Source organism: Pipistrellus hanaki (genome assembly GCF_964339955.1).
Source record: "Pipistrellus hanaki genome assembly, chromosome: 1".
Taxonomy (NCBI): Eukaryota; Metazoa; Chordata; class Mammalia; order Chiroptera; family Vespertilionidae; genus Pipistrellus; species Pipistrellus hanaki.
In genome coordinates, this window is record NC_140503.1 from 39,578,812 (window position 1) to 39,595,038 (window position 16,227).

At 39.5% G+C, this 16,227-nt stretch overlaps 1 protein-coding gene and 1 long non-coding RNA gene across 10 annotated transcripts in view; one reads left to right on the top strand and one right to left on the bottom strand.

The window, feature by feature from the left end:
• Positions 1–16,227, top strand: part of LOC311624814 — a 654,664-nt gene that overhangs the window by 7,833 nt on the left and 630,604 nt on the right. For 2 of the 3 annotated variants that reach the window (XR_014795385.1, XR_014795387.1), the window contains exons 3-4: positions 59–97; positions 4,642–5,288. This is a non-coding gene — a long non-coding RNA (uncharacterized lncRNA). Of the gene's footprint in view, positions 1–58; positions 234–4,641; positions 5,289–16,227 lie in introns of those variants that run through there. The other variant, XR_014795386.1, reaches the window with a different exon arrangement.
• KIF23 (kinesin family member 23) overlaps positions 8,594–16,227 on the bottom strand; it is a gene marked incomplete at its 3' end in the record, with an annotated part of 38,622 nt that continues 30,988 nt past the window's right edge. For 3 of the 7 annotated variants that reach the window (XM_084886739.1, XM_084886740.1, XM_084886743.1), the window contains 5 exons: positions 12,353–12,583; positions 11,420–11,502; positions 11,147–11,225; positions 10,237–10,307; positions 8,594–9,104 (listed from right to left, as the gene is read on the bottom strand). In XM_084886739.1, the coding sequence (XP_084742865.1) occupies positions 9,089–9,104; positions 10,237–10,307; positions 11,147–11,225; positions 11,420–11,502; positions 12,353–12,583 (480 nt within the window). Of the gene's footprint in view, positions 9,105–10,232; positions 10,308–11,146; positions 11,226–11,419; positions 11,503–12,352; positions 12,584–16,227 lie in introns of those variants that run through there. The other 4 variants (XM_084886744.1, XM_084886745.1, XM_084886741.1 and 1 more) reach the window with 3 other exon arrangements.

Below are 16,227 nucleotides of genomic sequence, written 5' to 3' on the forward strand. Positions count from 1 at the left end.
ATTAATTTGCAAAAATATATTTTACATTGTTAAGTGAAAAAGTCCTTTTTTTCTTCAGATTGACAGCTAACTGCACGATCCGGTATATAGCATTAAGGTAAGAAACAATATATGCAGTGTTATATTTGTTTTAAATGTCGCAATGTTTTTGCGGCTCCCAGGTTTTTTTTTTTCCTTTGGAAACGGGTCCAAGTGGCTCTTTATGTCTTAAAGGTTGCAGACCCCTGGGCTAGGTATTTACCTGTGCAGCCATCTTGGATTCTCCTCCTTTTATTTCCGCTGTTGGTATTTTAATAGGGATTGCTTTGAATTTGTAGATTGCCTTGGGTAGTATGGACATTTTAATTATGTTGATTCTACCAATCCATGAACACAGTATTTTCTTCCACTTGTTTATATCTTCTTCTATCTCATTTTTCAACATCTTTCTGAGTACAGGTCTTTTGCCTCCTTGGTTAAGTTTGTTCCTAAGTATCTTAATTTTTCTGTTATAATAGTAAATGGGATTGTTTGTCTAGTTCTCTTTTTGAGAATTCATTATCAGTCTTCTTAAATTTGCTACAGTTTGTTTTGTGCCCTATTATATGATTTATCCTGGAAAGTATTCTGTGTGCACTGGAGAATGTGTATTCTGCTGTTGTATGGAATGTTCTATTTTTGTCTGTTAAGTCCATTTGTTCTGGAGTATGCTTCAATTCCATTTCCTTGATTTTCTGTCTGGATGATTTATTCACTGCCGAGCCTAATTAGTGTCTTTTCACTTCAGCTTGAATAACTTTTAGCATTTCTTGCAAGGCAGGCCTAATGGTGGTGAACTCCCTTTAGTTTTTGTTTGTCTGGAAAAGCCTTTATTTCTCTTTCATATCTGAAGGATAACTTTGCCAGATGAAGTATCCTTGGCTGGCAATTTTGCTTCATGCTTTGAATATGTCATTCCACTCTCCTGCCTATAGACTTTCTGCTGAGAAACCTGCTGACAGCCTAATGGAGGCTCCTTTATAGGCTACTTTCTCATTTTCCTTGACTGTCTTTAAGATATTTTTCTTTACCATTGATTTTTAAGTTTCATTATAATGTGTCTTGGAAATGGTATTTTTAAAATATTTTTTTATTGATATCAGAGAGAGAGAGGGAGAGATAGAACCATCAATGATGAGAGAGAATCATTGATCAGCTGCCTCCTGCACATCCCCCAGGCATATGCCCTGACCAGGAATTGAACTGTGACCTCCTGGTTCATAGGTTGATGCTTAACCACTGAGCCATGCCAGCTGGGCCTTTTTGCATTGAGAAAGTAAGGTGTTCTATTAGCTTTTTGGACTTGTCTGTTCAATTTATTCCCCACAGTTGGGAAGTTCTCAGCTATTATTTTTCTAAATATACTCTGCTCCCTTCTCCTCCTGGTAGACCAGTGATCCTTATTTGTTTTTCTCATTGTTATCATAGAGCTCTTGTAAAGTTCATTTTCTGAAAATCTTAGTTTGCTCTCCTTTCCTGAGTCATTTCTAAATTCCCATCCTCCAAGTCAGCATGCTTTTTGTGATCTGATCTGCCCATTTCCTAAGCTCTCTAATGCATTCTTCATTTCATTCATTCACTTTAGCTCCAGAATTTGTTTGCTTCCCTCCTTTTATTGAATTTATTGGGGTGACACTGGTTAAGAAAATTCTACAGGCCTCAATTGCACAATTTTAAAACATATCATCTGAAAACTGTATTGTGTGTTCACCACCCTGTCTGCTTCTTTTTAAAAATTTCAATCTTAGGCACAGAATGCCTTTTGTTCAATAATTTTATTCCTAAATTCATTGGGATGCCCTTCTGACTTTTCTAGTAGCTCATTGAATCTCTTCAGCTATTTTTAGATAGGTCAGTTAGATCACAATATTCTGCTACCTTGGGTTCAGGTGCTGGAGAATTATCGTTTTCATTTTGCGATACCATATTACCATGATTTTTTCCTGGTGTTTGACAAGATGTGTCTCATCTGTTGCATTTGAAATAGCACACATCTTTCTTAGTTGTTCACCTTGTTATACAATACAAAACAGGCAATTAGGAACCTTTTATTTTCCAGAAGGTGGCGCAATAGCTTAAGTTTTTGGTTTCTCTTTTCCTGAGTTGGCTCTGGGGCTGGCTGCACTGGGGGAAGAGTATAAAAACGCTGGTGTAGAAAAATCTGGAGTAGAGTTAAGAGAAGTACAGGGCTCTAGCTGGTTTGGCTCAGTGGATAAAGCATGGGCCTGCGGACTGAAAGGTTCCAGGTTCAATTCCAGTCAAGGACACATGCCTGGGTTGTGGGTTCGATCCCCATTGGGGGGCATGTAGAAGGCAGCCAATAAATGATTCTTTCTCATCAGTGATGTTTCTATCTCTCTCTCCTTTTCCCTTCCTTTCTGAAATCAATAAAAATATATTTAAAAGAAAAAAAGAGAGAGAGAAGTACAGGGTTAGCATCTGGGGTTCTGTGTTGCCCACAGCTCAGGAAGGGGTCCTCCAATGGCTGTGCTTTGAGAGGTTTGTGCAGATCCCTACTGAAACCGAAAGGCTTTTTTCAATACACTTTATCCTTGTTTATGGCCTTCCCTTTCCTCTCCTTCCACACAGTCATGAGATCCCTCCTCAGTTACTCCTGCAACTGAAGAGAAATGGATATTCCCAGTCCCAGTCCCAGCCCCCGTGATCAGTTACTCAATACTTTCTCCTTCCACTTCCTTTGTGAGAAAGGTAGCTGTTGTCACTGCTGGTGAAAGCCTAGCTTGTTACCCTGTCACCTGGGGAGGAGGACTGACTTCTTGAGTTACTCCTCTGCCTCCAAACTGATCTTATTCCATTTGATGACGACATGCCTGGTTCTCCCATGAGGCTGACTGGATTTCCACAAATTCTCTACCTCCCTTGTGTGTTCACCTGTTTTGCACTCTCCAGTTTAGCTCCCCTCCTAACCCCGCTTCACTGCAAGGGGGCTTACTGGCTCCCTTGGATCCAAAGCCCCCCTCTGAGGTCCTACCCACCTACTTTCTTTTTTTTCTTTTTCTTTTTAAAAAAAATATTTTATTGATTTTTTTACCGAGAGGAAGAGAGAGGGATAGAGAGTTAGAAACATCGATAAGAGAGAATCATCTATCAGTTGCCTCTTGCACACCCCCTACTGGGGATGTGCCTGCAACCAAGGTACATGCCCTTGACCGGAATCGAACCTGGGACCTTTCAGTCCGCAGGCCGACACTCTATCCACTGAGCCAAACTGGTTTCGGCCCCACCTACTTTCTGAAGCATGAGGAGGTATAATAGAAATCTCTTGGGTGTTCTGGTGTAATGAGCAAAGACATTTTTGTACAATTATGAACGACCAATTAGTTGTAAGTAAAAGGGGAGAAAAAACTGGACTCATGCTGCCATGATACTGATGTGTCTATCCTATCTAATAAAGAGGGAATATCCTAATTGACCTCACGCCATTGCAAAGATGGCAGCGCCCACAGCCAAGAAGGAGGGAATAAGCTAATTGACTGCCATGCCCTCAAAGATGGTGATGTCCACTCCCCTCTGCCCCCCAGCCTCCCAGGGCCGGCCCAAGGCACAGGCAAGCCTCAGTGATGGCTGCCCGGCCACTTAGGGCTGCTGAGGCTTGCGCTGGCCGCAGTGGCAGCAGCAGAGGTGTGATTGGGCATCACCTTCCCCTGATCACCGGGTCGCTTCCCATTCCTGAGGGCTCCTGGACTGTGAGAGGGAGCAGCTGGGCTGAGGGACCCCCCCCCTCCAGTGCATGAATTTTCATGCACTGTACCTCTAGTTTATTACATATGGGTTTAAGTTACATATAATATCAAGAATTAAAATATTTCATACCTGGAAGCTTCAGTAAGTCACCTAAATTAATTTAAAAAAAGGAGGGGGGGATTCCAGGTCAAACACTGTATTTAAGGATTTGTTGTAGTAAAATATAGAAATGTTTTAAAATGCCAAAAAATGTTAAAACTTTTTTTTAATATATATTTTATTGATTTTTTTACAGAGACGAAGGGAGAGTGATAGAAACATCGATGAGAGAGAAACTCCAATCAGCTGCCTCCTGCACACCTCCCACTGGGGATGTGCCCGCAACCAAGGTACATGCCCTTGACTGGAATAGAACCTGAGACCCTTGAGTCCGCAGGCAGATTCTCTATCCACTGAGCCAAATCGGTTAGGGCTAAAAAGGTTTTAAAAGGTTTGAATTAACTTTCCTGAAACTTAAAGTGTGATATTGAGGACACACTCCCTAGTACCCTAAAGCTTGTGTATTCCGTTGATAAGGATTTGAACTTAGACTGTTGACTTAGAGTGACTTGCCCTGATAACCATATGTTTGATGACATATACTCCTCCCCCTCCCCAGAGTGAAACCGAGTGCTTACAAGTACCCATTGGAACTAATGTTAAACTTGAGCTCTTGTTATGCATTTTGTTTACCAGAATCTCTCTACTCCCCCCCTGGACTGCCATGGGTACTACAGCTATTTAAAGGGTCCCCCCCGAACACCATTTGAGTTGATCGTTGCTTGATTACGGGACCCCTGGTGGTCGCTGATTGCTTTGATCCCTGCACTGCACTGGTGGCTCTGATCGCTGGAAGTTACCTTCTCTGATGGCTTTCAGTTTAGGTGCAGTCCCCCAACCTACTCTGCTCAGCTCCACTCTGTGCCAGAAGACGGATGATTGATCCGCATTGTGTACAGGAATCTCTGAAGGCAACGCCGCCCTGAAATTGAAACTTCGTTCCTGACCTGACCAGCCAGCCAGCCAGCCAGCGAAGGCGCCAGTGCTGCCCCCAGAGGAAGCAGCCACACTCGGGGAGCTCCCTTTAAGCTGTACCCACTGCAGTGATAAAAGGAGAATAAATTGTATGTGAATTGCACGGTAACTATTTGTGTGGCATAATTCCTCGGCAGTAATAATTATACTAATGAAATTGCCTGACACGGTCCTGCCTGCATAAAGTAGTCTTTTTGCTGGCAACTATGAATGTCCGAACACCTGCAAGGTTAAAGCTTCCCTCAAGGGACGCCTCAGATAAACGCCCCTCCTTTCTCTGACAGGATTGCCTATGGGCATGGCATAGCAGCAGGTTATGAATGTTGATTTGGGGTGAATTTCTGGTTCTTGGCAGGAGAAATACCCCCTTTCAAAGCCATTTCTTTGTGTGCTAAAACAAGTAGTCCCTATGTGAGAGAAAACTCTAGTGTTTTAATTCATTCCACTTTTTTTTTTTGTTAATCCTCACCCAAGGGTATTTTTTTCTCCATTGATTTTTAGAGAGTGGAAGGAAGGGAAGAAACAAGCATTGATGTGAAATAGACACATCAGTTTGTTGCCTCCCACATGTGCCCCAACTGGGGCTGGGGATTGAGGCTGCAAACCGAGGTATGTGCCCTTGTCTAGAATTGAACCCATGACCATTTAGTCTGTGGGCGGACACTAACTAGTCAGCAAACCCAACTAGGGCCATTTATTTGTCTATTAAATTGGTTGGGGTGACATTGGTCAACATGAACATACAGGCTTCATGTGTGGATTTGTTACAAAATCTATATTGCACCATGTGCCCACTACCCAAAATCTCCTGTCACCTATTAGGACTCCCTTATTTCCCTACCCCTTCCCTCTGGCAACCACCACACTGATGTTTGTGTTCATGTTTCAGTTTTATGTCCCATATATGGTTCTTAAGCTTTTTCTGATATTTCATTTAGCAAAATGTACTCAAGGTCCATCCATGCTGTTGCAAATGGTGCCTTTCAATATTCCATTGTGTGTATGTACATCTTTACTTAGTCTTCTATCGCATAATACTATGGTTGTTTCCATGTCTTGGCTACCACAAACAATGCTACAATGAACATAGGGATGTATATATCTTTGGAAATAAGTGATTTCAAGTTTTTCAGGTATATAACTAGGAGTCAGGTTGCTGGGTCATTTGGTAGTTCAATTCTTAATTTCTTGAGGAATCACCAGACTGCTTTCCATAGTGGCTGTACCAGTCGACATTCCTACCAGCAGTGAATGAAGGTTTCCTTTTCTCCACAACCTCTCCACCACTTACCTTGTTGATAATGGCCATTCTAACAAGTGTAAGGTGGTACCCATTGTAGTTTTAATTTGCATTTCCCTAATTGCCTGGAGGTTGAACATCTTTTCTTATATCTATTGGCTGTTTGTATGTCTTCTTGGGAGAGGTATATTTTCAAGTGTGCTGGAAGTTGGGCGCCATTTAACTTCGAGGTCTTGATCTAGTATCTAGAAGGGTTCACAAAACCTGGAGAAGGGGCTGTGCGTAAATTAAATGAGTGCAGAGACTAAACAAATTTTGAAAGACATTTGGGGGAGGGCTAAGAGGCAGAGGAGCCTGGATAAAGAAACCAAGTTTCTTCTCATCTCAGGACCCCTGGCTTTTTATTAACACAATTTGTCCTAAGGCAAGGTGAAGATAGACACATCAAAGGGTAGGGTTTAGTACAGAATCCATTGTTATATTGGGGAATTGCCTTTGGCTGTTCAGGTGTTTGGCTAACGGAAGGCAATAACATGTAGATTGAGATGGCCTGAGCTGTCTGGTAGCAAGCAATCAATTTATGTATCCTTTTCAGGTTTGGGGAAATGCCTTTCAGCCATCCCAGCAGGCAGTAACATAGGTGACTCAGCCCTTGTTGAGTCCCCAAGTTCCATCAACCTTTCAATGAAACTCTTGTAATTATGACATGCTGGAATTGCTTCTGGCACTGGTGCTCTGTAGGGCTCCCCTCCCCCACTTTTTAGTTTTTCGTTATCCTCACCTGACATTTTTCTTTTTAAAAAAATATTTTTTATTGATTTCAGAGAGGGAGAGGGAGATAGAAACATCAATGATGAGAATCACTGGCTGGCTGCTTCCTCTGGGAAACGAGTCCACAACTGGGCATGTTGCCCTTGGCTGGAATAGAATCTGGGACCCTTCAGTCTGCAGGCTGATGCTCTATCCAGTGAGCCTAACCAGCTGGGGCAGGACAATTTTCCATGGATTTTAGAGTGGGAGAGAGAGGGGAAAGATAGAAATATCAATGAGAGAGAAACACCCAGATTGGTTGCCTCCTGGACTTGCCTGACCAGGGCCTGGGCTGGGGAGGAGCCTGCAACCAAGATCTGTGCCCTTGACTGGAATAGAATCCGGAACCCTTCTATCTGCAGGCCAAAAATCTGGCCACTGAGCCAAACCCACTAAATGCAAGGCACAACCCTAGATCCTGGAAATATGTATTATGACTATCACACAACTCAGTATTTCTAAATGATTGATTTTAGAAAGAGGAGAGAGGGAGAAACATCAATTGACTATCTCCTACATAACTCCCCCACCCCCTCAATCAGGGATTGAGCTCCCAAATCTGGGCATGTGCCCTGAGGGGAATTGAACCAGTAACCTTTTGGTGCATGGGATGATGCTCAATCAACTCAGTCACACTGGCTTGGGCAGAGCACACCACTTTGCATTTCTTAGTGCTTCTTTTTCAATTCTTTTGGCATATCTAAATAGCAGAAAGTAAATATGTACATACAAAATAAGTTCCTAAAATGGTTTTGGTATTGGCCATTTTTTAAAAAAGGTATTTTTCTTCAAGATTGTTTAGAAAACTAAAAAAAAAAAAAAAAAAAAAAAAAAAAAAAAAAAAAAAAAAAAAAATTGACTCTAAAAGACAGGGAGAGAGAGAAACATTGTTGGGTTGCCTCCCGCATACTCCCTAACCAAGGACTGAATCTGCAACCTGGGTATGTACCCTGAGTGGGAATTGAAATATAGTGGCAACCATACTTTGGTAAAAACTGCTGTTTGAATTTAAATTTCCTGTGCCTGGGACCATAACCTTTGGAGATTAACCACTGAGTTCTGCTTCTGCAAGATAGGGCCACATTCCAATGTCCAGCAGGATGTGACTGGGAACGACCCTGCGGGCTGATCCCAGGTTTTAGAATATAGTCTTTAGGATTTAGAATTTAGAACAAAGGAAAATTCCTGTGGTTTGAACTGTTGCAGAGTTCCCTAGCGGTCGGACGGTGCAGGGGGAGAGTTTGGAGAGACTTGCTTTGTTCATCGCTCGATGGGCTTAGGGAGGATTAATTCAAATTCTAAGCAAGGTTACAGGCAGAACTTCCTTTTTTTAATTAAAGAGCCAGCCCTATGTGCACTTAGTGGTGATCTTGATGCTGGCCTTGAAAACAATACAGTTCTATCTAATTGAAAAAGTGCACCTGGCATGGTATTGAGATTGTGGGCATATTTGGTCTCTGGCCTAGAAGGTCAGACAGCTAAGTTTATCTTCATCATTCTTCAAACGGGCTAAAGCAACATTTTATCTAGGAAGAACAGCAGAAAATTCCAAACAACAGTTTGTTGCAAAATAGGGGTTTTCCTTCTCAGAACCTTTAAAAAGAACTACCTGCCCCTGAAGTAGTGCAGTCGTGTGGTGCTCTTGCGGCTGTCCTGGCCAGATATTTCAATAAATCTTTGCCTGTTTTAACCCACCACACCTTTTGATATATGGGATGACGCTTCAATTGAGCCACTCTGGCCAGAGCCAGTCACTGATACCTTTATTTTGAAAGTTTGAATTGTCCAATATGTGTAAAGTGCATTCTTGCAGCTAATCAATAGCAGCATTTTTGTTTATAAAACCTTAAGAAATATTCAGCCAAGAGCTGGAAAAGTCACAATATAAAAGAAAGTATGATTTATATATCTTCTTCCTTAATCACACAAGATAAACACTTTGCATGAATTAGTTTATGAGTATACAAGAAATATACAAAAAAAAAAAACCACCATATCATTATTAAAAAAGTCCAGATGGCAATGAAAAGAGGGGTCTTTCTTTGCTGTTAATATTAAATATGGTAAGGGGTATAATATTAAAAGTTCATTGAATCCTAGATGTCTTTGGGAAATCTTTGATCTAGGCCAGTGCATAATGTATCCGAGGTCTGTGAGAGTCAACAAAGCTGGACTTCTGGCATGGTTTTGGAGAAATCACCAACACAATGAAAATGTTCTCTCATTACCGAGACTGTCAGTTCATGGCTTCTTGCGCCTAAAATGCAAAAACAGCATTTAGTGTTGAATTTTGCTATCAATTTCACATTCAGGGTAATTTAATCTTTAGGAGAGCTTTAAGATAATTCAACCAAAGGACTTGCATGCATGTATATGAGCATAACCAATGGACAGAATGGGGAGTGGGGGAGGAGGGCATGTTTTGGGGGGCGGGGAGAAGTGAATGGGGGGAAAAGAAGACTTATGTAATACTTTTAACAATAAAGAATTTAAAAAAAGATAATTACTGATTTTATTGTGGGAAATATTCAAGTCTTCTGAGAAAGCAAATAACTGTTACCAAGTATGCTTATCTAGTATTAAACTTAAAAACAGGACTTCTTCCCATCTTTATCCTGCTACGGCGATTTTATATATTGCCTAAGGAATACATGTGTTAAATATGAACACATGGACTTAGTAAAACTCCTTCTTCTCAAATATTTACTATTGTAATATGGAAAAAGACTGTGATCTGGAATGGTCTTTAGAGATCATCCAAGACTCCTGCATATGTGTTTAATAGAAGAGGGAAAGTATAAATTTCACCATTGTTTTACTCTAGTGAATACTTAATTGTATTAAATGAGATGTCATCTCTGACAAAAGCCTTTAAGCTCCCCTCCTTATAAGTGATCTCAGTTTAGCCTCTGAAAGCTTTGACCATTGGCAGAATGTGAACAAGAGTGAGACAATCTTCCATCTCCTGTTCTTGCAGCTCCACTTGCTCTTTTTAAAAAAATATATTTTATTGATTTTTACAGAGGGAGAGAGCTAGAAACGTCAATGAGAGAGAAACATCAACCAGCTGCCTCTTGCACACCCCCCACCGAGGATGTGCCCACAACCAAGGTACATGCCCTTGACCGGAATCGAACCCGGGACCTTTCAGTCCACAGACAGACGCTCTACCACTGAGCCAAACCGGTTTCGGCTCCACTTGCTCTTATCAAGCCTCCCAAGGTCCTTGGCCCTGTTGCTGCCTACTGCAGTCTGCCAGTAGGCCCAGGTATTCCAAGGGGTAAGCAAAAACCACTTATGTCCTCTGAAAAGAAGTGGATGGCAGGGAGGAGGGTGGTGTTGGAAGTACTAGAGGGAAAACATATAGGCCCCAATTACCCAGTACTCACTTGGGTTGTGCATGATGCTGATATCCAGGTCCCAGCTGAGACCCTGCTCTCATCTCTACAGCCACAGAACACTGATAGGAAAATGACAGAGGAGGCAAAGATCAGTTCCTCTCAGAAGTCTATAAAACACAGTTCTGTTTAGATAGGTTCCATCAAGGTGAACTTCACCTTGCTTTTCTAGTTCAGCACAGGAACCTGTTAAAATACCAGTCAAGTACTGCAGCTTATTTGACATAGGCCACAAAGACTGTGATCTGGAATGGTCTTTAGAGATCATCCAAGTAAATTTCCTCATTTTAGATAAAGAGGAGTTCTTGAGAAATTAGTGGCCACAGCTTGCCCTGGCTGCCACCTTCACATATGAGCCTCTTCTTAGGAATAACAGTTCCACAGCAAAGTTCTGCTTCTGAGAGATTCCCCTCAATCTGAAGTGAATTCTTGTTATCCTAGGGCAGCAATTTTCAACCTTTTCTCATTTCATGGCACACAAGCTAATTACTAAGATTCTGCAGCAATACTAAAAATACGTTATCTGACAAAAAAAAAAAGGGGGGGGTATATACTTTTGATTCATTTACAAAAATAAATAAAAAAATAATAGTAATTATCCACCCTTTTTGCTCCAATGTGATTTTTTTAAAAAAATCAGGTGCCTACATATGTATGTAAGGATTTCTGGTACCAAAAATTAACCAAACAAACATATCCTTATTATGTGACATGACCAATAAGATGCAACTTCAACATTATTATATTACCTATATATTTATGGTGTAAGACAGGGCTGCACTGGCAATGTGAGATCAGACGTCAGCTACTTCAAAGAGCATGAAAAGCTAAGGCTGTGGGGCTTAAAATATGACACCCCTAATTTTTATTAAGCAAACAAGTATTTAATTTTTACCCCTACCCTTGTTTCTACATCGGTCCATTCAGACTCTGCACCATCTGGTTGGGCAGGTGCTACTGTGGAAGATCTTCGTTTTCGACTGGAAAAAGGGGAAAACATGATGCAACAATTATTTTTGTATCTAACAACAGACAACATTAGAAATAGGGGAAATACCACTACAGTTTTTCAGAGAACAAAAACAGAATATTTTTACAGGCTAGTCTGTTCCTGGAGAATGAGCAGCTAAGAAAGCAGCAGCCCTCTAAAGAAAAACGTTTGATGATCACTCACCCCGTCGGTGATTCTTGTTTCAAAGTCTCAATATCAGTAAACTGAACAGCTTGTCCACCACCCCGTGTTTTATACACATCACCCTAGAGCCAAGAGAAAAGGTCACCATTACACTTTCATACATCCAAATGATAAACGTACAGGTATACTTTAAATTGATTACTGCAATCACAAAACCAGATGGTGCTTGGGACTGCTGGGCTTGTTCTATTAAAATACTTTAGAAATTTGAATACGTCTTTCTCACTAAACAAGAGGTCCAATGTGATATAATTAGTACCATTCTTAATTGCAGAAAATAGTATTCCTTTTCATTCAACTTATCATATAAAAATTATACTTAAGATCAAGAAATTTGACAGAAATTTCTAAATGTTCTAAGGCATTATACTTTCCTTTCTCGTGTGCCATTCCCTTTATATTCAAATAACCGTCTTCTAGATTGAATTTGAAATTTAAAACTTTTTTCTAGTCTTATCTTTTACTTCCCTGATTACTCATTGACTATGTTCAGGGGGAAATTCTTCAATAGACAGAAAAGGAAGGGCTTTGGTAGCTCAATCCTAAGTAATTTTGATAGGTCAAATTTTAATGTGGGCTTTTTATCTTGAACTGACAAGAAGCAAAGGTAGTTCTTTGTTTAGGTTTACTTTTTAAGTAGGGGTTAAAATGAAATACACATTAATTAGAAGTACATAATAAATCTGGTATTCCTCTAACCTGAGACTCTAAGCTTCATTAAATAGAAAGCAAATTTAGTCTTAGTCTTGGTTTACCAGATTCACATCCTAAGCAGTTACTTTAGTTTTGAGATATCATATACCCATTTATGTCCCAGTGGACATTGCCTATGTGTCATCAAAGGAATGGAAGAGCAAATGGTTTTTTGTTGACTTTTTGTACATTTTTTCTCCTATACAAATTTGTTTTTACCTTTATTAGTTTAGTTTCAATCTCCCCATCGGAGGCTAGTTCTTGGTGGGTCAGCATGTACTTCTCACACTTAGCTAGTGCCTTTTCATTTGCAACAGACACTGTGATGGCATGAGGGACATGTGGCTGCATGACTGTTGCAGTTTGCACGTTAGAGGCAGGCTTATGATCTACCCATCTGTCTCCTGCAGAGCGTGATCGTCTGTGGCGGAGACGCAGTGGTGGTGCGTTCTGATCAAGTTGAAAGGAATCAAGAAACAAGTATAACCCAGAATTAATTTAAGGGTATTATTAGAAGTGCAGCAGGTTTGGCTACATTAGTTGCTGACAATAGCAAAAACAAATGTATGAACTTTTTCAAAAGCTAAGTATATTATTCAAATACTATAAATGTCCTCTTTGAATTTAAAAACAAAACCAACAAGCATCTTTTAACACCAGCGTGTATATTATATATTCTACCAGGAACTTCCCTTTCAACAAAGAATGGAAGGAAAAATTCTGGTAATGCTGTTAGTCTTTCCTGTGTAGGAAGTATTTAAGATAAAATCATTTCATATTCTTGATCAAAACCCAATATTTGTGTTTGCTATTGTGAAGTAATCTATTAGGCCCACAACTATGTTAAAAGCTTCAATAACATCAATAGAAGCCTAAACATTTCATGGATCTCTAAATAAAAGAGAAAATATGCCTTATACAAAGACAAAAAATAAAAAATAAAAGCTAATTGGGCTGTATAATATAAAATGCTAAAGAATGTAAGGTAAAATTAAGAACCCCGTGTATAAAATGATTAAACGAGTGTAAATAAAGTAGTTCTGAGTATTTTCTGAAATTTTAAAATCTCTAAACAGAAGTTCATTAAAAAGTCAAATATAACAATGGCTATAACATATCCCCACCCCCCAAACATTTCATAAATGGTTCCAAGAACCAGATAAAGAATATAATGTCAGCCCTAGCCAGTTTGGCTCAGTAAATAGAGCCTTGGCTTATGGACTGAAGGGTCTCAGGTTTGATTCCGGCCAAGGGCACATGCCTGGGTTGTGGGCTTGATCCCCAGGAGGGGGCTTGCAGGAAGAAAATTCGAAATGATTTTAAACTCAATAAAATATATTAAAAAACAAAGAATATAATGTCAAACCAATCTCTATCATACAATGAAAAACTATTTGAGTCCAAGTCAAATGTCATGTAATTTGGAAAAATTAAATTTTGTATATTCAATTTGAGAAAACATATTTCACATAAGACATAGTTAATAGTTGGAAGCAATGAGTTATCTTTGGTAATTTGCCAATATGTTTGTAAAACTGAAAGCAAATGACACAGTGTACCAAAGGCCAAATCCTTCCAAGCTAGTTAAGCATGAAGACCCCAATATCAAAATGCTTATTTAGAGCCCTAATGCATTTCCCCTATATAATTAAAGAAACACATGAAACACTAATGATACATCATGACAGCATCGAACACAGGCGGTACAGTTTGTCCCAAAAGATGCCCAAGCTTCACAGCAAGCAGGAAACTTTCCATTCCAAGACAGTCTGGCTCTCACGATCTATCATTTAGCAAAAGTGATAGTTTTCTTAAGCACATTTAGCAATAAATATATTCTGAAACAAGCTTCAGAAAGACCTTACAATCTACTACAATTTATGAAATAAATGGTATTTAAAATTTCATCCTTACTGAAGTATAATTTCAACCTTCAGGACATAATTTTTGACCAAAAAACCTAAATGCACAGATACTAGACTAAACTTTTCTGCTGCACTTCTTAAGAGATTTTGATTTCAAGTGAGAAGTTCAAGTATCTCTAGTAAATCCTCTTAAATATCTCCTAGCCAAATTAGGTGTTAAATTAATGTTGACCAGGCATAAGCATACCATGAGTAGTTTTATCTGTAAGCTTTCATGAAGAGGATTTACTAGAGTTGATCAGAAAGACCAGTCACCATAATTTGCTCCCTAAAAAGGTTTAAAGCAGAATCTGCAGAGTACAGAACTTAAGAGACTTAAAAAAAAAAAATCAAAGGCAAATAATTACTATAAGATTAATATGTTTAGAAGAAAAAAATTTAAAAGAGCTATATATTAAGATTTTACTAACTGAAAGTTCACACTAGTAACTTGGTTCATTTATCCAGATTTAGGGGGAAACTTTACCTTCATCCTTAAGAAGAAAATGTAAATGTGAATTTATTTAAACACCGTTGATTGAGGCAGAGCCCTTGTAAATTGAAATAAAGGTCTTTAAATTAAATGTAATTTATTGGGCATGCAGACCTTTAGTAGTTATAAAATAACTGGCCTGAACTCTTCAAAACAGTCAATGTCAGGAAAATCAAAAAAGAGCCGAGGCCCTAACCCGTTTGGCTCAGTGGATAGAGCGTCGGCCTGTGGACTGAGGGTCCCAGGTTCAATTCTGGTCAAGGGCATGTACTTTGGTTGCAGGCACATCCCCAATAGGGGGTGTACAAGAGGCAGCTGATTGATGTTTCTCCCTCATTGATGTTTTTAACTCTCTATCACTCTCCCTTCCCCTCTGTAAAAAAATCAATAAAATATATATATATATTTTAAAAAGAGCAGAGGACTTTATTATACTAAAAGAGGTTAGAGACATAACAACCACATGCAAAGCATTCACATTGATAGAATCATGAATGGAAAACAGAAAAACTATTACTGGGACAACTGGGAAAATGTAAACATGAACTATATATCAGAGGACATTTATTCATAGTTAATATTACCTTTCTTTAGTGTGATAAAGATTATGGTAATATAGAATTATGTCCTTATTCTTAGGGATAAAGTATCATGAAGTCTGACTACACTCAAAGGCTCAAGGAAAAAAATGTTTACGTATCTAAAGTAACAATTGCTACATCTAGGTAAGGGGGGGAAATATACTGTACCATTCTTTTAACTTTTCTTTTGGTTTGAAATTTTTAAAAAGTAAAAGTTAAAAAAAAAAAAAAAGTTGAAAAGCAGCAAAAAAAACTACCTTGGGAAGAAACCATAAGAAAAAAAAATTTGGAGCCTGACCGGTGTGGGTCAGTGGTTGAACATCAACCCATGAACCAGGTCATGGTTGTATTCCCCGTCAGGATACATGCCCAGGTTGCGGGCTTAATCCCAAGTAAGGGGGCATGCAGGAGGCAGCCAATCAATGATTTGCTTTTATCATGGGTGTTTCTCGCTCTCTCCCTCTCTGAAATCAACAAAAAAATGTATTTTTTTTAAAAATCAGAAAATGTGCTGTAACACTCATATTCACAAGCTCATTAGCTTATGCAACTAAAAGGCAGAGTACTCTGGCATGTGCCTACTGACCTGACCCTGTGTTCACTGAACACAGGCATTAAAAAAAAGTTTTTAGTATTTTTTATTGTTATTATTTTAAAATCTTTTTTACTTTGTTTTTATTGATTTCATAGAGGGAGAGGGGAAGAGAGAAAAACATTGACTAGCTGTCTCCAGCATGCCCCCTACATGAAACCTGGGTGTGTGCTCTGACCAGGAAAGAAACCATGACCTGCTGCTGCATGGGATGATGCTCAACCAATTGAGCCACTGGGCCAGCTTCTTCAGCTCAAGAGCTAGGCCTCAATTTTGGGATGATTTGATCTTTCAAATGAATATAAAAATTAGACCTTGTTTATAATGGATCTCACCCACCTTTCTGTCGAATTTTCTTTAAAAAATTGTTTTAATTGATTTTTTTACAGAGAGGAAGGGAGAAGGATAGAGAGCTAGAAACATCGATGAGAGAGAAACATCGACCTGCTACCTCCTACACACCCCCCACTGGGGATGTGCCCGCAGCCAATGTACATACCCTTGACCAGAATCGAACCTGGGAC